A 21093-nucleotide genomic window follows, 5' to 3' on the forward strand; every position below is an offset into this window, starting at 1 on the left:
GCCTGCCACAACCGCCTAAAGCCTCTAGCCAGAAGCTAGGGGCCCCAGTGAGTCTGGGGCCAAGATGTCTCCAGGTACAGGCACTTTCACATTGGGACTAGAAGTCACACAGGCAGGGTCATTCCAGCTGTCCCTTCCAGCTTGTCTGGGGACCTGGCTTGTCATGGAGAGGCAAGGAGGGGCCAGGAAAGGGGGCTGTTCCACACAGAGACTTTTATTCTACCTTGAAACCTTGTACAAAGGACCGGTTTGGGGCTGGGTTGTGGCACCGGATAGGACATGCTCGGGTGACACTGCTGGCCTCTAGAGGGAAGATCACCCACGTGCTTTTGTTCGAACATGCCTTTATCTCTAACCCTCAAAACCCCGAGGGCTCTGGCTTCTGAAAGCAAGGTTCCAGAACTGGTAACACGTGCCTGCCTGGTCTCTATCAGAACAGCAGAAGATGGCCCATTTGTTGAGATCTGTTCCTGTCTTCGGGGCTGAGGGAAGGGGACAGAGGGAGAGGGACTTCTCTTAGCAGAGGTGAAAACTGAGTCTGGGGAGACGAAGTGACTGGCCCCCGTTTACTCAGTGTGTAGAGGGGGACACTGAGACAAGAGATCAGGACTTCTGTCTCCCTGCACGGGGCCTTCCTGTCCCTCAAGCCATCCCTTCATTCTGGTGTCCCTGGGTCCTGCACAGGGTGGGGAGAGCCTGGGTGGACCCATGGTTGCAGACCTCTTTGGGAGGATTTGGCACTGGGGAGAGCAGGACGGAGCCTGGCCTGGAGACACGCTACGTCCAGCCTCTCTGCTCATCCCTGTTTGATGAAGCAGGAGGGAAAGCGCAGCTCCGTCCGTATTCTATGAAGTCTAAAAATCAATCAGGCCAAAGAGCCAGCTGGATAATCATTGCCATGGAAATCATGGCGATGGTTCATGCCCTCCTCCCCTCCCTCTCTCCCTGGGGTACCCGAGACCGGGAGGCCAGGCCCCAGGCTTGCAGAGTCTCCAGGCTTGACACAGACAGGGCTGGGGCTCCCTCCGCTGCCCTGAGGCTGGGCAGGGGAGGCTGATTGAGGACCAGCCCTGGGGGTGGACAGGCTAAGTACTGTCACTAAACTCGCCAGCTAGGGCACGGTCAGCCTCAGCCCCAGATCTAGGGCTGGGGTCAGTCGGCCTGTTGTCCCCAGCCAGACAGGCCAGAGTGGTCAGAGACCACTGCCAAGGTGGGTGCCGGAGGCAGGCATTCCCACGAGGGCAGGGAGGACTGGCCCAGCCTTCAGGGAGCTCCAGTCTGGTAAGGAGACAGGCCCTACCACCAGGGACCACAGAGGAAAACCTTGGGCCAGCGGCTTGGTTTCCTTGTACCTGTTTCTTCTCATGTGCCCAGAGGGCCCTTACGAGTATGTGTGTGCTCATCCCAACCCACATGGGTGTCCTAAAAATAGCCATCTCTTCAGTCTAGGGGTCACGCTGGTGGTAGGGCCCCTCCTTGGGAGGACAGATTGGGGAAAAAAAAAACTGCAGAAGATCCTAGAGATCGGCTTGGGGCATTTGGGTAGGGAATCCTCTAGGCACCTGGAACGTGGTCTAGAAGGGGTTTGTGAGCTCTGGGTAGCCATTTCCTTTGGCCATAGACCCCTTGCCCTGCGGGAGGGACAGGGGTTGATGAGGGCAGAAGAAGCCCTTTCAAGCAGGAGCTCCAGTTACTGGGTGCAAGGGAAGGGCTGCTCCTGTCTGAAAAGCAAGAATGCCCTTTGGGCAAATTTGAAATTGGGATCATCTTGGGTCATGGCACACACGGTTGTCTTTCCAAGGCTCTGTATCCTGCCCTCTGTACCGGTGACCTCGTCTACCCAGGCCCGGGACTTCCCTCCCTAGCGTGGGCCCCTCCCCCCCTCCAGTCCCCACTTGGCTCCAGCCTCCTGCTTCCTGCCTCCCAGTGACTCGGCAGCTGGATGTATGCTAGGAGAGGGCTCTTGGATCTGGCTTTAATTGGTCTGACATTTTGCTAAACAAACAAATCAAAACTCAGACCAAACAAAGAGCCCTTGTGGGTTTAATTGGCCATGAGTTCTGCCTCGGCCCAATCGCCGGAGCATTTACAAAGTGGAGGAGAGTTGGGGGATATAATAGAACCTGTCTAATCAGGTAACCGGCGGCACAAGAGGGCCTCTGAGTCCAGGGAGCCACCGCCATGGTGATGACATCAAAACACAGCCCCTCGCACCGCAGACTAAGCAGCCTGGCTCTTCACCTGCCTCTCCGTAAAGCATTCTTTTTGAAGATGGTTTTTTTTTTTTCCCCTATGTGCCAGTTGGAGGAAGGATTGCTTTCTCCTCCTTTTGGTCATTCTCTCTCTCTCTCTCTCTCTCTTTCATTTTCAAATGGACATAAAAGGTAGCTGGTTGTGGTGTTTTGTTAATTATATTTACTTTCAACCAAGTCCTGGAAGGAGGTCTGATGTCCTGAAAAGACCACGGACACTGCGAGAACCATAGATAGTTTGATCTGGAAAGAACCTTGGGGTCAGTTAGGGGCCAGATTCTAGAACAGGACTCTTACTGTTCAGAGGCGCACCCCAAGGCCCAGAGAAGGAAGGGGATAGCTCTCGGATATGTGGCCGGTGAGTCACGGACCTGGAGCCGGCACCTTCTGACTCCAGGTCTTTGTACTTCCTACCAAACCTGGAACCCACAGAGGGAAGTTCCGGTCTCAGCTGGGACTATATCACCCACTGACCTTGAGCCAGTGCCTTACCTTCTTGGGAAACAACTTATTCCCTGCTGAACTTACAGGCCAGGCAGAGGAAGAGCTCTCTAAGTTATTACGTGCTGGCCTGTGACAGTGGCAAGGCAGGGCCATAAGCTCAGGCGATCACGGGCTCAGCTCACACCAGTACTCTGGGGGACCAGGGAGCCGTGGGGGGCCAGTCAGGCCTGGTCAGTTGCCTACAAGGGTCATTGGAATTCTGACTCCCGTTAGACCCCTGAGTGCTTGGAACTCTAGTTTGCTGCCTGACATCAAAAGTCAATGCTACCGAGAAAGGAAGGGCTTAGCTTCCAGAGCCCATAAGCACCTGACCTTTCGTGCTCCCTGTCCAATTCCCTTCAGTCTCCACCAGACACTGAAGTTCCCAGTTTACCAGATGACCCTCGTGGACTGCCCTGCCTCCACACCGTTGTTGTGCTTCTTCCTCCAGGATGGAATGACATCTGTCGCTGTTGGTTCCTACCAGATCCTCGTGTCCGTTAATCCGCACTTAGAGACTATTGCTTTGTGGAGCTTTTCTGGACACTTCCTCATTCACCCCAAAGTCAAAATTGACTTTTCCTTCCCTGATTCTCTTTGTATTGCCTTGTTTGTTGCCTTGTGAGGCACTTGTCATTTTGTCCATAATAGTTGTTTGGGGTAGATGTCTACCTCCTCCTCAAGATTCTAAATTCTCTGAAAACAGCAACTCTGTCGGACTCATCACTAGATTTTCAGCCCCCCAAACGAACGATTATTAAGGATTATTGCATGTGTATTTGGTGCCACGTTATCACGTTAATTGCTCTAAGCCCGTGTTTCGTGTAATCCTTTCTGATGAGTAAAAAGTATTCTAATCCCAAACTTATCGAGAAGGAAATTGGGGCTTGCAGAGATCACAGTCCAAAACGTCAAAGCTATCAAGTCGCAGAGCTGGGATTTGAACCCAGACCCGTCTGGTTCTAAAGTCCACGCTCTTAGTCTTGGTGTTCAGTCAGCCTATTTAGCGAGCGCTCAGTGGAGATCCACTGAATTATTATTGCAAACCATAGGGGCCAATGGTACAGACACTCCTTAAGAGAAACCAACCACAAATGTCCACTTTGACACTTGGATGCTTTTTATGATGTGCGTCCCTTTGATGTTTATACTTCCTCTATCTGGCTACTATCTGGGATGAGGGCCAGTTTGCTTTCTCAGAGTTCACAAAAGGATGAGGTCTGACAGAGTGGCGCCATATTGGGTCAACATTTCCTTGAGTGTGCAACGACACAAGCCTTGACATTGGCTCTGAGACCTTGGAATGGCAGTTCCTGTGGCCAGGTCTGCAGTTGGGTGAGGGGAGCATTGGTGGTGGTGAGTGTTTGAGATGGATTAAGGGATGGCCAGGAATGGCGTGTCCCCAGCCACCTGACGGGTGACGCACGCGCCTGGGTCCTGAACGTTCTTCCCTACCTTCCTGTGCCCTTTCCACTGACGTCAGGGTGGGAAGATGGGAGAAGGCTGAGGGAATGAAGGAGGAAAGGACAGAGCAGCACCGGGGAGGAGAGGAGGACGAGCAAGGGGAGCAGCTGGGGGTCGGTAACCTAGAGCAACATGCCTGCGTAAACACGTCAGGAGGCGGAGTGGACGAAGTTCCCAAAGAAAATCGGGACCCTCTGTGCCCCATCCCAGTGCCCACTCCCACCCCCATCCCACGGTCTCGGGAGCCTCTTCTGCTTTGTAGCGTGGTCCAGGCGGCTGCAGAAGGGCCAGGAGACCCTCCAGCCCCAGAGAGAGGCTGTGCTGTGCTCAGCCTTTCCATTTCGGCTGCCCTCAGGCCTCCAATGCCCCGGCCCTGCTCCTCCTGTCCTGCTGTCATTCGGGGTGGTGCAGGGGGCCCCCTAGCATGGCCGAACGGGTCACCGGGGAGCACGGGGCTGGTATGCAAGGGGGCGTTTGTGGCCCAGGGAGTGTGTCAGGGAAAGGCCATCTAAGGAGCGCACACGTGTGAGGCGGTCGGAGAGAGCACAGCTGGAAGACGGCCCGTCGGCTGAGGGTGGTGGCAGCAGAGGAGAGGCTGTGCGAGGAGGTGTGGAGAGACACCGCATCCCCGGCAGTGCGAGGGAGGTGCGGCGAGCGGGAAAATATGACCCGAGGTGTCTGTGAGACGGAGCAGATGTGAGAAAGGCGTGTGTGCGCGTGTGCCTTGCTGTGGAAGGAAGCAAAGGCGAGTGACAAGGTGGCTGACAACAGGTCGAGGGCGAGGGGAGGAGGGAACGAGCTCCAGATTGTGCCCACAGGTGATGGGCGTGGTAAGAAGCTCCTCGGGAAGAGGGGGCCTGGCGTTGACATCGCCTCGTGTGTGTGTGTGTGTGTGTGTGTGTGTGTGTGTGAGTCCGTGTGGCACACGCTCACAGGGCTGCCCTGAATTTACAAAATGGGCTTCCTCTGAGCATCTCGGGCTGTCGCTCAGCTGCCTGGGCCACGCAGCACGGACGCTGCCAGAAACATGCGGGGCCTGAGGAGTGAGGTGACTTGCCCCGGGTCCCTCCAGGATGTCAGGGAACGTCACACCGCCCGCCTCCTGGCCGCCGGGTCCCCCGTGTCCCCCCTCATCCCACACACCGGGGGCCGCAAAGCCACAGCCACGCTTGTGTGGCGGAATCCCCTGGCTTCGAGAAGAAAGAGCAAAGGACAAACACGAAGATAAAAAAGACTCAAGGTCTGGGCTCATCCCCGCTGCTGACGGGGGCGGGAAGATAGGCTTCCAGGGACGGTTCCGCGAGGTGCCTGCTAGATCCCTCTCACCTCACGCAGGCGGAATTAGCGAAGTTCTCCCCGGCTGAGGGATGTAGATTGATTGCCTGGTTTTATGAAGGACAAAGTGCTTTTTGATAGTGTGAGGGAAGCGGCTCCCCAGGGCGGGGATTCCGGTGCCCGGAGCTCCCCGCGCATCGATCGCTGGGGCTTCCCTGTCTGGTGCGGAGCTGAACACGGGCTTTGGCAAGCAATAAAGAAGCTCGGATTCTTCCAGGAGGGACCCCACACTGGGCACTGCCCTCGGCATTCATTCCCACACTGACCCTGCAGGGACGGCCGGTACCAATAGCCTTTGAAGGCTGGCTGGATGCCGGTATCACACGGGCCGCTCGCCACGTACTATCGCACTCACTCCTGACGCAGAACAGAACGGGGATGGGTCTCTACCAGGGAAATGAGGTATGGATGGCAAGGTCAAGCAAACTCATCAAGGTCACAACAATGACAACATGGTGCCTAGATTCCCACTTGGCTTTGGTCGGGTGTTAAAACACGGGCTCTCACCCCTGTTCCGCATGGCCCGTGGCCCGTTTCCTGACACAGGGTCAGATGGACACTGTTCCTCTGACACCATTCCCCGCGGGACCATGATACGGACCCCAAGACTCTAAAGGGATAGTCTTATTTGGTAGGAATATCTGCATGGGATTTAACAGAATTCCGGGATATTCTGGGCTTCTGAGGCTGTGAGGTCAGCTCCGTTCTGGGATTTAGAAGTCACAGATGAGTCTCAGTGCTCTTTTGACTTTCCCCAAATATCTTCCCCTTCCCGTGATCAGTTCCTGTGTTTCTCAAGCAGTTTGGTGGGGAGGGTGGGCTGGAAATGAACCTCTAGTACAGGGAAGATGCTGAAACCTAGACAGATGAGGTGACTTGGCCAAGGTCACAGGGAGTCTGAGCCTCCCACCTGAGTGTCCCAAGTGCACCTCTGGTCAGGAACCCTCCCTGCCTCCCGCTCACAGATGGAACAGTGGCCGCTGGGCAAGTGTGGAGACGGGCCCCAGCCTGTGGTTGGGGGACTAGGAGCGCCGTGCACGGGTAGGACTCACTCTTGACGGTGAGGAACATGGACTTGCTGATGTCGGTGCCCACGCCGTTGCTGGCCTGGCAGAGGTAGTAGCCCATGTCCTCTTCCAGGACGTGGCGGATCAGCAGTGAGCTGTTGGCCAGGATCTGGGTGCGGCCGGTGAGGGGGACCGGGTGGTACTGCTGCGGGCTCCCACTCCCTGGAAGGAGGCAGCTGTTAGGGGGCTGGGGCCCAGGCTATCACACAGGTTGGGTCAGGTTGGAGTGCCCCAACGGACATCTTTCTCCTGCTGACCTAGGGCTATCTTGCAGCACTCCCAAAGTGCTCCTCTGGGTGGCTGGAAGGCCTCACAGAGGTCTGACCCTACCCCAGCTCTCAGGTAAGGGGGTGGAGTTGGGGACCTCAGCTCAAAGCCTGCCCTGGCGCTGAGCCTCAGGGCTGAGCTTGGAGACCAAGAGTTGTCTCAGGCCACTTGGCCACAGGCAAAGGCGAGATGGAGCCCTAAAACGGCAGCTGCCTGGTCTTGGATGGCCAGGTCTGGGAAAGAAGCCAGCCATCTTCCAAGGGGCGGCTTTGTGGTCTCCTCCCCATCCCCCCAGTGTCAGTGATGGGCACGGCCTACGACAAGAGGTTGGCATGGGACTTGGTCAGATACCAACTGTGCCCTTGGGATGATGTTAGGCTCCAAGGACGGCAATCCCAGAATAGTTTGGTGAGGAGCAGGGGCCTAGGAGGTTCCGGGACCCCAAGCAGGGTGGGGAGGGCTGGGGAAAGTAGACATACTCGGAGTTCTAGGGCTGGATGGAGGAGAGGAGAGGTCAATCTGTGGGGACTAGAGGAAATCTAGAGTCGGCATGCTAGCTGCTCCCAGTCTACCGATCCCCGAGGGCGGCGGAGGACAACGTCCAGAGCGAGTACAGCTTGGGATCCCCTGAAAGCTTAGAACCCAGGACTCCCACCTAGAGCTCCCACCCAAGGGTAGGAGTTGTGTGTGGGAAAACGGGCCCAAGCCCCCATCAGCTTCCTTCTCCCCACTCCCTGACCGGGCTCGGAAATGCTGGCTGGCCAGGGGCTCACCCTTGGCATGCTTCCACATGACCTTGGGCGGTGGGTAGCCATCCACTGAGCAGTTGAGCACGCCGGCTTTGCCGTAGATGCCGTCCTGGTTGTTGGGCTGGACCACAAATCGCGGGGGCACTGTGGGAAGAGGGACGGTCAGGGAGAAACCAGTCATCTGTCTCTAATGCTCTTCTGTGGTCTCTAACCTCCTCGTCTGTGCCAGCCCTGCCTGCACCATGGTCAAGTTTAGAAGAGGCAGCTCTGGAACTCAAGATGCTGAGGGGTCTTGCTGAGGACTGGGAGTCCCGCGACCCAGCTCTCACCCTGCCAGTGGCTAACTGAACAGGGCCTCTGGGTCTGGGCCTGGAAAGCAAGAGATTTGAACTTCTTGATCTTAGTTAAGGCCAGCTGTTTTCCAACCCCCAATCTAGAGACACTGCTGGCAGCCAACGGGGCTGGGCCCTCACTCCCCAGCCTCAGCCTCTCGGCTTACCACGCACGATGAGCTGGCGCTCCCGGCTCACGGTGGCCGCCGCGTTGCTGGCGATGCACGTGTAGTTGCCATTGTGCTTGAGGGAGACGCTGGAGATCTGCAGGGAGCTCATGAATTCCTTGCTCTCGATCGTCACGCCCGAGCCTGAGATGATCACCTGTCCATCCTTCCTCCAGGTGATGCGGATGGGCATGTCCCCCGAGGACACCACGCAGGGGATATAGAGCAGCTGGCCGATGGAGGCAGGTGGGAACTCAAAGGGCTGGATTAGAGGGGGCACTGGGAAGGCAAAGGGGGGTGGATGCTGTCAGACGCCCCCGTGTGCCCCAGCCTGGCCAGCAGCGACTGCCTCACGGCTTCACCTCCCGGGCTCCTCCTGCCCCTGGGGGTAGAATTCCCCAGGGCGGCAGTGCGTTGTCCTATACCTGCAGACAGGGCTGCCCCTGGCGGTTTGCTCTCATCCCCTTGACCGCCCAGGCCTGGGCCCACTGTCTCTGTGTAGGGCATTCATGGGCCTGCATTAATCCTGACCCTCAGACTTGTCCCTGCCATGATGCTGTGTTCCTGGATTCCCATCTGCCTGCAGACGCTGCTTGGTTTTTGCCCTCACTCGCCTGCTGCTCCTCAATGGCCCGGGGCCACCTTCTCATCCCAAAGATATGTCAGCTCTCTGAGACCTGTGAACGACAGGGGTGCTGTGCCCCAAAGTCAGGCGTGGGGGACTGTGTGAGTGTGAAGGGGGGCACTGAGACTGTCCCCAGCTCCTGCCCCACAGCTGTGCCTCCGAAAGCCAGGATGCTGTCTGCTGGCCTCCTCCAGCAGAGCTCCCATCTCCCGCCCCAGCCCTGCCCATGGTTTTCATGTGCTAGCACCCTGAATCCTTCCCCAATAACATGATGTAGCTTAACCATTCCCACTTCACAGATGAGAACATTGAGGCTCAGAATGGAGAAGTCACTTGCCCTTGGCCATCTAGCTCCTAAGAGGTGACAGAGGGAATTGAGACCTGGTGTCCCTGTTCTCAGGGTCCACGCTCTCTCCCTGTGCTGCCTGGTGCCTCTCCAAGAAACCCCAGACACGCCCTGCCCAAAGACTCTTTCGTCTCATCAGTGAGCCCCCGTCGCGTGGCAGGGAGGAGCAGAGAGGGAGCCCTGTCCTTTGTGAGACAACCAGTGTGCCACTCATCCGGCTGAGCGGGATCTGCACAGCCTCCCTCCCCGCCCAGAGATCCAGCCCACTCCACAGCCCACATCTTCGCCCCTGAGGGGCCTGTCTGGAGCCTGAGCCTCTGTGAGAGGGATCCTCCTTTTTCAGCTCTGGCTAGGGCATCAGCCATTATCTTCATGATAACTCAATTAGGCCAGAGCGACTTCCCCAGCAAGTGGGGGGAGAAGAGAGAGAGAAGGAGACAGACAATTAGCTTAACAAGGCTGAGCACCCCGTAGATGAGATCTCCTTTCTGCAATCAAATAATTAAATTACAAGGCTGTCCACAGTCCTCTGGCCTTCTCCCAGGCTCCAGCACCCCGCCCCCTGGGAAGCCTGCTGCTTTCCACCCCAGGCCTACCCACAGGGACCACCAGCAGGGCCGAGCCCTGGGGGGAGAGGATGGTGGCATCCTAGGCATGCCCAAGGCCCTCCCTACACCCCAAAGCCCTTCCTGCACCCCAAGGATTTCAGGGCTCAGCAGGGAGCTTCCCCCCCAGAGTGGTGGGGGTTAGGCATAGAATCACCCTTGGCAGCCCTTTGGCTCCCTTGGAAAGTTCTTGATCAAGAGCCTAGGTCCGGAGGAAGTGACATTTTTGGAGGGATGGGATGAGAGCCATAACCTTCAGCAGGGTGTTTAACTGACCTTCCCAGTCTCCTCTGCCACTTTACCCTTCATCCTGCTACAGGGGCTCCATCAGTGTGCCGTGACCACCCGCCGCTCCAAGTCTTAGCCCGTGCCTCGGCAAACACAGTTGCCCAGGCATGCGTGCTCCCCCCAGGGCCCAGATCAAGGTCCACGGGGGCTCTGGTTTGTCTGGATCTCCCCATCTCAATCTCTGGCTGCCTACTGCCTGGGTTAGGGTTTGCCCGAGTATTCTGGGTGGTTTGCTGGGTCTTGGGGATCTCCAAATGAGATTTCTCCAGAAATCTGGAAAGCTCCTGACTCTAGTAACGGTCCCATGCCGACTGCTGGAATTTCCCAGAGGTCTCTCTGTTGGGCTCTGCCATTTCTCTCCCTGGGACTGTTTGGGCGCCTGGATCAGACTAAGGCTTCTGACCTCCTGGGATGTTTTGAGGGAACTGTTGCAAAGACCCAGATCTGCCTCTGGTTTGTCTCTCTAGGCCAAACAGAACCAGGCCTGGCCCAGTTCTCCTTCCCACAGAGGCCGGAAGCTAGAGCCCACAGGCCTCCAGGGAAATGCCTCCTCGTCCACTCAGAAGCTCTGCAGTACTACGTCTTCTGTGAGGCCTGCCCTCGTCCCACAGCACCTGTGGCCACCTTCATCATGGCACCTGTCATAGGGCAGGAGCGTGGCGGTTTGCACTCCTGCCTTCCGTGGGGGGTCTGGGAGCTCCTCTAGGGCAGTAACTAAGACTGACTTCCCTGGCCAGTTGCAAGAGTCCAATAAATGCCTGGTGGGTGAATGAATGAGTGAATGAATGAATGAACACATGCTCAGATATGACTTCCTGGGTTGATCTTAGACGTTGAACTGTCAGGCAGGCCAGGGTCGAGAGAGCACAGGATGGGGGTCCGTCCAGAAGAGGGGGATTCCTATGCCATTCCTGAAGATGCTATATTGATGCTATCAAGGGAGCTTATCCCTTGGTCCTTCCTGGGGGTCAGGCCCTTGCTCCCATGGCCCCAGAAGCAGCTCCTAGGCACACTTGAACGTGACCAAGGGGAGACTCAAGGGTTGCAGAGGAGGATGTGTGGGCAAAGCTAGTTCTGGGAGGTTCTACCAAGGAGGAGAGGGCCGAGGGGCTGTCAAGGCTAAAGGAGCAGCCCCGGGGATGGGGGGGGGCTGGTCTCGCGCTGTATTTCCTCTGTGAACAGAGCAAGTGGCAAGCAAAAGACTGAAATCAGGCAGGGAGACTTAGCTCATGCAAGGGAAGACTGTCTCTCTTAGTAAGAAGGGATTTGGATAATGGAACAAGTTACTAAGGCAGGTTAATTCATTAATTAACTAATTCATCTAATATTTATGAAATGCCTAGTCTGTGAAGGCATTATTATGCTCCGTGTGGGCTGGAGAAAGTAGAAACATGCTTAAAATACAGATAGAACCCCCAAGAGCTCATCATCTGCTAGGGAAGGCAAGATATTTCCCTCAATGATTATTGGACAGGCACCACCTGAGTAGAGAGATGCTGAACTCAGAGCCGTGAGACATCTCACTCGTCTGGCTGGGTGACCGCGGCCTCACGGAGGAAGTAGCATTTGGGCAGAGAGCTAAAGGACACAATGTACATGGGGTGGGGGAGGGGGAAAGGCTGAGCCATGATGCAGAGGCCAACCAGGGGGGATCACTCCCTTCTGGCCTTCAGGAATAACGTGGATCGCTACTGCGATGCCCCTGGAGACAGGAGCCGACCAGTACCCATCCGGGGGGCTTGACATTCACCTGGGCTGGCCAGAGCTCTCAGAAGCACAATTGTCCTGTGGAAGGCAGACAACCAGACAACACACCAGAGATCCAGGGCAGTCTCCCGGCCCCTCTACCTTTTGCCCCTGCTGCAGGCCGATGAGGCAAGGAGGTGTCCCCTTAGGAACCCTTTTTTGTAGGTGTTAGGGGCCAGAGCTGCTCATGGAATTTCCTGGCTCCAGGCTCTGCTCAGATACTTCCATAACCGCAGGTACAGCAGGAGGGAGAAGAAAGTCCAGGGGTCCTGGTTCCTTCACAGGCTCCCTGCCTAGTGGAGGAGCCCCATGAGCCAGAGGCTCTGAGAAACAGGGTGTGGGGGCTCTGGGATGGGTGTGCGGGCAGCGGCCCCGAGGTGGGGCTGCTTTCCGACCCGTGAGTCAGGGATGTCTTCCCCAACGCTCAGAGGTAGACGTGAGCTAACTGAACATGTGTGTGTCCATTTCTGCCTCTGGGAAAGTGGGGTGGGGGAGGGGGTCCAGTTCTGATGACCTCTATCGCAGTGATGAGCAGGGACCTCCGAGGGTCGACTGCACAAAGGACCCCCCGCCCCCCGCCGTCCCTGAGTCCCAGCATTTCTCCAACCCCCAGCCTAAATGTGAGGGGGCATGCTCTGGCCACAGTCATCTGTGGGGAGAGGACAACTCCGTGCTGAGGGAGGTGGGGTTGGAGCAAGATGCTACCATGGTGAAGAGGCCAGAGGACAGAGTGGCTGGGGACGTACAGTGGTCGCGGCCATCTAGGAGGTGCCCGGCCACCATAAAGCCTTTACGGCCCCCTGCTTGGGAGCGTTGCACAGACGAGGGCGTGCCAACGGCCAGCCCAGACCATAAACACTTTATGGTGTTTATGGTCTGTCTTTGAGACTGAGCCTTCTTATTTATTGTGCCTGCTTAGTGGAGAGAGGGGGGAGTCGGCGTGTCTGCCCGTGTAGCACAGAGGTGGGGAGACAGCCGTGCCCAGGAGCTGGGTTCTGGCCTCTGTCTTCCGTGCGAGTGAGCGGATACAGGCCACCTCCCGTCAACCACCCTGCCTCCGCCCTGAGCCTCCGTTTCCTCATCTGAAAAACCGAGGAGTTGGACCAAGTAATCTGTAAAGCCTCTACTATTTTAGGAATAATAATAACTTCCCTTTTTTTTTTTTTTTTTTTTTTAAACACAACCCTCTCTTTCTCAGGAGGGCCTCCCTTGGCCACCCTATTTAAAATCACAGATCATTCCCAACTCTTCTTGGCACTTTCATCCCAGCTCCTTCTCTGAATAAGGGAATAAGGCCACTGGCGGGAGCTTTCCTGGTGCCCCCCTCTCCCAGGGACAACCAGACTCTGCTCCTATGGAACCCATTGTATCCCCTCCCTGTGGGTTCCAAACCTCCACCTCTGCGGATGGCAGGCATTGGTCCCAGGGACTGGCTTTTTCCTAAGCCCCAACCTAGGATCACAGAAACCCCCAACCCACTCACTGGAGTGGAAGGGACCCTCCTCCAAAGGCTCCGGGCGCAGAGCAGGCACTGGTTTGGGCTGCCAGGGAAGACAGAGTGTGGGTGTGCAGTATGGGCACTGGGGAAGGAGCGGATGTGTGTGTCCTCTTCCGTTCACGCTCCACAGGGGCCTGGCAGCACCGCCCACCCCCGGCCTTGCAGAGCATGGGCTGCAAGCCCCTCTTGGCCTTGTTTTGGCTCCAGAGGCCCAGAGAGACTCAGATGTGGGGATGGAGATGTTCTCTCGCTGAGCTGAAGCCAAGGAGCCCCAGTCGCAGCCTGCCTTCTTAGTTAATTAAACATTCAGCCCGCGTGCCCAGAGATGCTTTTCTGCTACATTATTTTTCAGCTACGGGGGGCCCTAAAGACATCGAATCTAGGTTGGATCTATGTGCCCGCCTCTTAGCATCCTGCCAGGGAAGTCTCTAGATGCCCGGAGAGGAGCACTTGCCTTCCCGACAGCCCTGCTCTCCCTTGCCAGTAGGCGTCACATGCCCCAAGGCCCAAGGGGCCCACATAGCATGTCCACCCTCTCCCGGCAGCCCTCCCACCTTGCTGGGCCACAGCAGCTCACCTTGGCAATATTTCATCTGGTGTCACTCACAGTCACCTTTTGTGTCTCAGGAATGGTGTCTTACAGGAGGGTAGGGACAGAGCCAATATTTGTGCACACATGACTGCTGACATGCGTGCGCATGCACGCGCGTGCATGTGTGTGCAACAGTGGACAGGTTAGTATGTGTATATTTGTTGCATGGACATGCATATCATATAGAACCAATGAGTATATGTGTGTATCCACACACACAAAGGGCTCTGCACATGTGTGTGCATGTGTGTTGGGTGTGTTCTGCTCTTAGCTCAGTGTCTGAAAAATTCATCAGAAGACCAGCAGTCCCAGAAGGAATGGGGTCAGCAGTGGTTTTTCCAGCTCCTTGGAGCAGCGTGGGTTTCTGCTGCTTCCTGCCTGCAAGCCCACGGCCCCCCAGAGAGAGGCAGGGTGGGAGGGGCTTCTAACCCATCCTCCGTGTCCAGTGCTCTGTTCCACATCCACCTGGCCTTTTGCTGTACCCTGGCTCTCTGCTCCGGTCCCCTGAGTGGGACGTATGTCCCAGCCAGGTGATGGGAGTGGGCTCAGCCGCACTGCCCCTGGACCCGGCGGGCCTCACCCAGAGTCAGGGCCCCACTGCACGCCCAGGGGCACCTCCTCCACCCTCCTCCTTGAGTAGCTCTTGGAACAGCACATCAGCTAATCAAGCAGCATGCTCATAATCAGCTCTGATGGGTTCTTCTGCAAAAGTGCATTCTAATGAGGTGGGGAGAGGGAGTCAGGGAGTGGGAGGATGGAGGACCTGAGCTTTCCGAGTGGAAGGGGCAGGGGGGTCCCAGAGCCCCACACACAAATGCTACTTCTCGGTCTGGAGAGAAAACAGGGGACCCCCGTCCTTCCAGGGCTGGATCTTCAGACCCTGAGGGCAGGGAAGAGGGAATGTGTGCACACGTGCCCCATACCTTCTACACACGCATGGTGTTTGATGAACGCGGGGCTTTGTGCTGGGTGCGGGAGGCACGCGTGCCTGGTGCATGGGCTCTGCCCTCTAGATCTCTCCCTCTCTCTCTCTTACACACACACACACACACACACACACACACACACACACACGCATGCACTCCCCCTTTCCTCTTGTCGCTCAGCACAATCACAACAGGCCCAGAGAGTCGCTGAGACGGAATGCATCAGATTCAATTCATTAGGACTGATCGCTCCCTGAATGGGGTTGAATAATTGATGAGCAGGAGCGGCTTTCTGGATGTTCTGCGTACTCCGAGGCTCGCCGGAGCCCTGTTATTTATTTATTTTTTTTAAGCCAACAAACCCTGCCAAATGCTCACTGGTGCGGGCGGGCAGAAGGGAGTGGAGCAAAGGTTAGATGTTTTAATATGTGATGTTTACAATGTAAACTCTCGGTCCACTGCTTGTAAGGGAAATGGATATGGGCAGCCCTTGATGCTGGGAGGGGGTAGGCAGGCTCTGCTATCTTCCACCACCAGCAAGTGGGGGAGGTGGCCTGTGAGGCTTGTGAGCCTCCTGCCCAGGACTCCGGGCAGGACAGAGGTGGGACAGGCCTCAGCTAAGGAGGGGGCTGGGGTGCCCCTGAGCCTAACTAAGGGGTAGCAGCGGGAGGCAGGGAGCTGACGCCCTAAGGTCTCATGGCACCTGCTCTGGCTTGAAAAGGCCACGGCCCCACAGTTTTGGGGCCAAAGTGAGTCCTCCCAGCAAGCCAGTACCACCCAGACTGCTGTCTCAGCTTCAGCTCGGGAAATACTCATCGGCTGGCACGGTGACAGGTGATGGGTACCCAAGGGCGCCGGTGACATGCGGGGCAAGCGGGGGAAGTGCCGGCGCCGCCTTTTGCTGCTACTGTTCAGTCTCCTGACCGTCCACCAGACACTTCACCTGCTCCTGCCACTATCACCCCACGCTCAAAGGGGCCACAGCCCAATGCGGTGTCTGTCTCCCCCGATTCTTCCTTCTCCCAGACTTCCCTCTTTCTGTCCACAAATCTGCCCTTGGATCTGGATTCAGGGGCCTGGGACCCACTGGGGCCTTCCCCTCTGCCAGGGCCCCTGCTCGGGCCTGGACCCCTGCCCCTGCTGTTTCTTCCTGCCTGTGCTCCCCCTCCCCCGCCCCAGGTCCCAGGCCAGCTTTCCTCTCCTGGTGCATGTTGGGCCCAGGGTCCCTTCCTTCCTGCCCTGGGGTGACCTCACACAGGTGCCCAGGCGACAGGGGCTCTCAGCCTTCTCAGGGTCTCTGTTTCCCTTCCTGACTCTCAGGGGGTCTCCGAGGCCTCTTTCTTTCCTGAGGTGGAGTGTGGAGAGTGGTTCCTCCTCTTAGCCCTCCCCTCCCCCAGCTCTGGGTTAGAGCCCGGGGCCTGGAGGTAGACAGGCCTGGGACACATTCTGCTTCCAGGTGACAGTTACCTGACTTTTTTGTGCCTCTGCCTTTTCTGCCTTGGAAACTGGGGAGAAAATGGTACCTGCTTGAGATAAGGGGGCTGTGCTGGGGTTCAATGAAACTGAGCGTGTGGAGCGCCAAGTCACAGTGACTGGTGCGTGGTGGGCCCGCCACAGTGATATTGGTCTCATTATGACAGCGGCTAGAGTCTGGTGCTGGAGACCAGCACGGTGGCTGGAGACCACAGCCCTCCTTCCTCCCTCGTGGGGCCCCAGGCTGACGTCTCCATGCTCCCAGAGCCCCAGGCTTTCCCAGTGCTTGACGCCCTCAGATCCTTACCCACTGGGGCCATGAGTGACCTCCCATTCCAGCTGTCACTCCTCAGCCAGGCCTGGCAGGCATCTCCTTGCCTATCCTGTCCCAGAGAAGCCAGGCCACACTCCACTCACTCACTGCCCGGCAGTTCCAAGAACATATTTGGGATGGAGCGTGGCACACCTGCGCAGCCCCAGAACCAAGGGGACAGCTGTCATTGCTCACACAGGCACAGAGTCCCTTAGTTCTACTCATTCGTTCATTTAAGCCGCAGGCATGTAGTGAATAGCTCCTACGCACCAGGCATCGTGCTAAGTACCCCTGCCCAAAACACATGCCTGTCCCAGGCGAGCGAGAAGGGCCTGGGCGGAGGTTTTGTCAGGCTGTCCTCTGTAGGCCTCAAAAAGCGTGAGCAGGTAGAGGGGAGTCAGAGCCCCAGAATAGGCTCCCTCCACCCAGCCTCCTGCTGCACCTGCCTCTTGCCCCATCTTGGTGGCTCTGGTGGGCCCCCGCTGACATGCTGCGGCTCCCTCCTGACTGATACAGCCCACCATCGCGGACTCGGGCCTCTGGCCCAGAAAGTGACCTTTGTGCCTCACATGCCTCTCATGCCTCCCGGGTCAGTGCCATGTTGTTCTGCGACCCACAGAGGGAACCTTCTTTGTCCCGCTGCAATCTCCCCCCGCCCCGCCCCTTTGCTCCCGAGCACCCGCTCAGGACCCTCCCTTCCTCGGCCTGCCACTCCTTCAGGCCAGGCTGCTGCTGTCCGAGCCATCAGCAGGTGTCAGAGAGCCCCGGGTGGGCTCAGGGTCCGGGTGAGGCCTACCTTTGACAGCCACGTGGACACTCTGGCTGATGGACAGCTGGGGTTGGATGAGGACGCTGCACAAGTACTCGCCCTCGTCCATGCCCTTCTGCACGTCGGTCAGCTTCAGCGTCCCGTTCTCGAACACCACCTGGCGGTGGTTGTCAGGCAGCAGCAGGGCGTCCTTGTACCATTTGATGGAGTAGTAGGGGTAGCCGATGACCCTGCAGTTGACGAGGGTGTCCCGCCCGGCGACGGCCGTGATGTTCCTCATCGCCCGGATGCTGGGGGGGCCTGGGTGGGAGTCAGCGGGGAGGAGGAGCAGAGCAGGGACAAGCGGTTCGGTTAGCCAGGGACAGCCGGGGGCTGCCCTGTGACTCTCTTCTCCGTTACTTGGCTCTGAAACTCTCAGGGGATGGGAATTCAGTGGGGTGGGGGCGGGGTGGGGGAGAAGGAAGACTTTATTGCAGGGGTAAAGGCAGAGGCTGAAGCTGGGGGGCACCACGGTCTCTCCAGGACTCTGTTACTAGCTTCAAACAGCTGCCAACAGACATGTTCCCTGCATGCCTGGAGCAGGGATCCGTCCCCCTAATGGGACGGGGTATGTGAGCCAACTGAAGCCTCACGAGAAGGGACTGGGATTTGGGAGGGTGAGTTCTCATTTACAAGGGGATTAAGATTTGGGGGTTACAATGGTGATGTGGAGATTTTTTTTTTTTTTCATTTAACTTGTGCATAATGGTCTTGTACCAAAAAGGATCTCGTATACATTAAATATTTAAAAGGCAGTAGGAAGGTTGTTACTGGATGAGCTGATGGTTTTCTTCTAAACAGGTAAGTGGGTTTTGTGGGTCCCTGAGAAGGGGCCCTAAGAGGGGGACACGGGGCACCCTGGCTGCAAGGGAGGGGGTGTCCTCAGCTGGGTGGCTGGGCAGGTGGCGATGTGGGAGTGGTCAAGGAACCAGGTAGGGAGCAGGAGTGGGCATAGGAAACCCCAGGCTTCAGGTTCCCCACCCAGCAGATGAGGGGCCGCACAAAGGGATCCCAGGACCCTGGAACTCTGACCTTTCTAATTCAAAAGCATGGAGGGAGGTAAATGGGAGGCCACTTTTCTCATGTGGGGCTGGAGCCCTGGCTCCATGGTAGCCACCAGGGCCCTTCCCCCTCCTCCTCTGCCCCTGGGTCAGGGTCACTGGAGGGGCCGGGTGAGGACCAGTGGTACCCGACAGGGCTGCAAAGAGCTTCAGAGAAGGCTCTTCTCACCGTGCTTACTTGGAGAGCTGAGATCTGGGGATGATCACCTGAGGACTGCTTCCCCCACTGCTGGGGGTGTGTGTCTGCTTTGGATGCCCCCACCCAGCCCGAGCCTCCCACTCTTGATGGCTTGGGCCTCAGGAGGGAGGAAATCAGGGGGAAGACTGTGTGTTGGCTCCTGCCTGCTTACATCTCCTAGAGCATTTGGGGGATGGCTCAGTGGGAGGACACTGGGAGCACAGCTTTGATGGACACCCCCATCCAAGGTCAAGTCTGGCCCCAATGCCCCTTCCTGTCCTTGTCCTCACAAGGCCCTGGTGGGGCTGGTGTTTGCTAGTGGGGTGCTGAGTGTACCTGGGGCCAGAGAGATCTGATGGGGAGGAATGGGGGTGGGGACAGGTCAGATGGGGAGAGGAGAAGGGGTGGGGGAGGGGATGGGGATGCAGAGGAGGGCCAACTGTAGCAGACCGCACACACGAGAAAGGATGACGGGTGTGTGGCGGGCAGGGAAAAGGGGAGAAAGAGAGGAAAGAGACCGCTACTAAAAGCAAAATGACAGTTAATAATAAGTACTAATCACCACAAGAATAATGGGAACCACAGAGATGGCAAAGGAACTCAAAAGCCTATTCTGATATTTAAATGTAGACAGGCACCTCTTACGTTTATTCGCGCCTGGTATTCAGCACTGCCCACCGAGTTCCGCGCTGCGCACCGGTACACGCCGCCGTCACGGATCTGGGGGCCCGTGACGTTCATATGGCTGACGGTGGTGCCGTCCGACATGGTGTACTGGTTGGTGCGGTGGCTCCCGTCCCGCACGATGGGCTCGTCGTCCAGGGCCCAGGTGACGGTGGGGGGCGGGGCGCCCTTGGCCGCGCACATCAGCGAGAACTGCTCCCCAGGGTTGACCACCTTCTCGCTGAAGGACGAGACGATGCGGGGCGTGCCGTCTGCCGGGAGCGAGGAGTCCCCATCAGGGTCACCGAGCCACGGAGTGACAGCCGCCCGGACAGGCCACCCCACCCTGTGAGGTACCCATTTTTCCCGCACGGATTTCCAACCCCTGGATTTGAATCCTCCCGCAGCCCCTTGTGAGCTCTGTGTCTTTGGGCAAGTTCCCCAACTTCTCTGAGTCTCCCCATTTCTCAACTCTGGAGGGTAGAGATATCGGGGGGAGTGAATATACCCTCTTCATACTGATGCTGTGAGGACGAAAGGGATTAGTGCATTAAAGATGCTTCATATAAGGGCGCCTGGATGGCTCAGTGGGTTAGGCCTCTGCCTTCGGCTCAGGTCATGACCCCAGGGTCCTGGGATAGAGTCCCGCATCGGGCTCTCTGCTCACCAGGGAGCCTGCTTCCCCCCCTCCCCCGCCTGCCTCTCTGCCTACTTGTGTTCTCTCTCTCTCTGTCAAATAAATAAATAAAATCTTTAAAAAAAATTAAAAAAAAAGATGCTTTGTATAATGCTTTGAAAGTGCTTGCTAAATGTCAGCTCTGGCCCACTCTGCCCTTCTGCCTTTCTCCTCCCTGCGTTAGGAAAGCCATAGGACTCAAGAGTCCCGCGTGGAGCCAGGACCTGGCTGGGCTGGACCTGCAAAATTGGATTCCAGCGCTTGTTACTGCATGTGGGCTGGGGGTGCTAGAGCCCTGTCCGCCAAGCCTCAAGTTTAAGGCTCAGTGGCTGCCCAGAGGCATGGGTGTGTGTGTGTGGCCGGAGCTTAAGTATCGGCTGACCCAATAACCCCAGACGGGACAATTAATCCCACTGCTTCAGCTTCCTCCATGGCGAGGGAGCATGAAATTACTGAGCCTGGCCAGCCTGCCACACAGGATTGTTGTAAAGTTAAAGTATGTGTTGCGCACTTGAAAACTAAGGCAAACACTTGGAAAAAAAAAAAGGCTAAAGTTACATGGCTTTCCACATCTCCCACCAAGTTTCACACCCAAATGCTGATGTTAATCCAGTCTGCTGGCTAAAACCACCGGGAGACCCTGGTGCCTGGCAGAGTCTGGGACCGCCCACGAGGGTCACGGCTTTTGGCCCCTCCTCCGCTTCCTTCCTTGAACCCTCCCTTCTGGCTGTTCCTCCCTCCCTCCTTTCTGCCCTTCCTGCCATCCTCATTTCCCATATCCCTGCCCTGAACTGGCCATCAGTGGGCTGTCCTCTCAGAGAGAAACTGTGCTGTGTGGGGAGTCGGTCAGACAGGAAGTCCCCAGAGAGGTCAGGCTCCCATTTTGAACTGGTCTGTTCCTAGCTGGTGGGAAGAAGATCTGGGAAGAAGTTCTGGCTGGACAAGAGGAGGCAGGGGCTGAAGGAGGGGCAGTTCACTGGGCACTGTACTTAGGGTGAGGGATAAGGGGATGCCCACTACCATGTCCCATCTCCCAAGGAATGAGGACCCACAGGCCATGACAGGTAGACCCATGTGGGATCCCGATAACCTGTAGGACTTGTCTGGGTTTGGTGTCTTTGTTATGGTAAAAAAAAATCCTTGGAAACAATAGGATTGTGGGGTTTTTGTTTTGTTTTG

General features: G+C 57.0%; 1 protein-coding gene across 2 annotated transcripts in view; it reads right to left on the reverse strand.

Moving 5' to 3' along the window:
- The window catches only part of DSCAML1 (DS cell adhesion molecule like 1), a 339394-nt gene that overhangs the window by 71804 nt on the left and 246497 nt on the right, over positions 1–21093 (reverse strand). For both annotated transcript variants that reach the window (XM_082683408.1, XM_082683409.1), the window contains exons 7-11: positions 19214–19510; positions 17325–17597; positions 8117–8395; positions 7642–7761; positions 6587–6763 (exon numbers count right to left, since the gene is read on the reverse strand). In XM_082683408.1, the coding sequence (XP_082539534.1) occupies positions 6587–6763; positions 7642–7761; positions 8117–8395; positions 17325–17597; positions 19214–19510 (1146 nt within the window). The remainder of the gene's footprint in view (positions 1–6586; positions 6764–7641; positions 7762–8116; positions 8396–17324; positions 17598–19213; positions 19511–21093) is intronic.

Source organism: Mustela nivalis (assembly GCF_964662115.1).
Source record: "Mustela nivalis genome assembly, chromosome: 9".
Taxonomy (NCBI): domain Eukaryota; kingdom Metazoa; phylum Chordata; class Mammalia; order Carnivora; family Mustelidae; genus Mustela; species Mustela nivalis.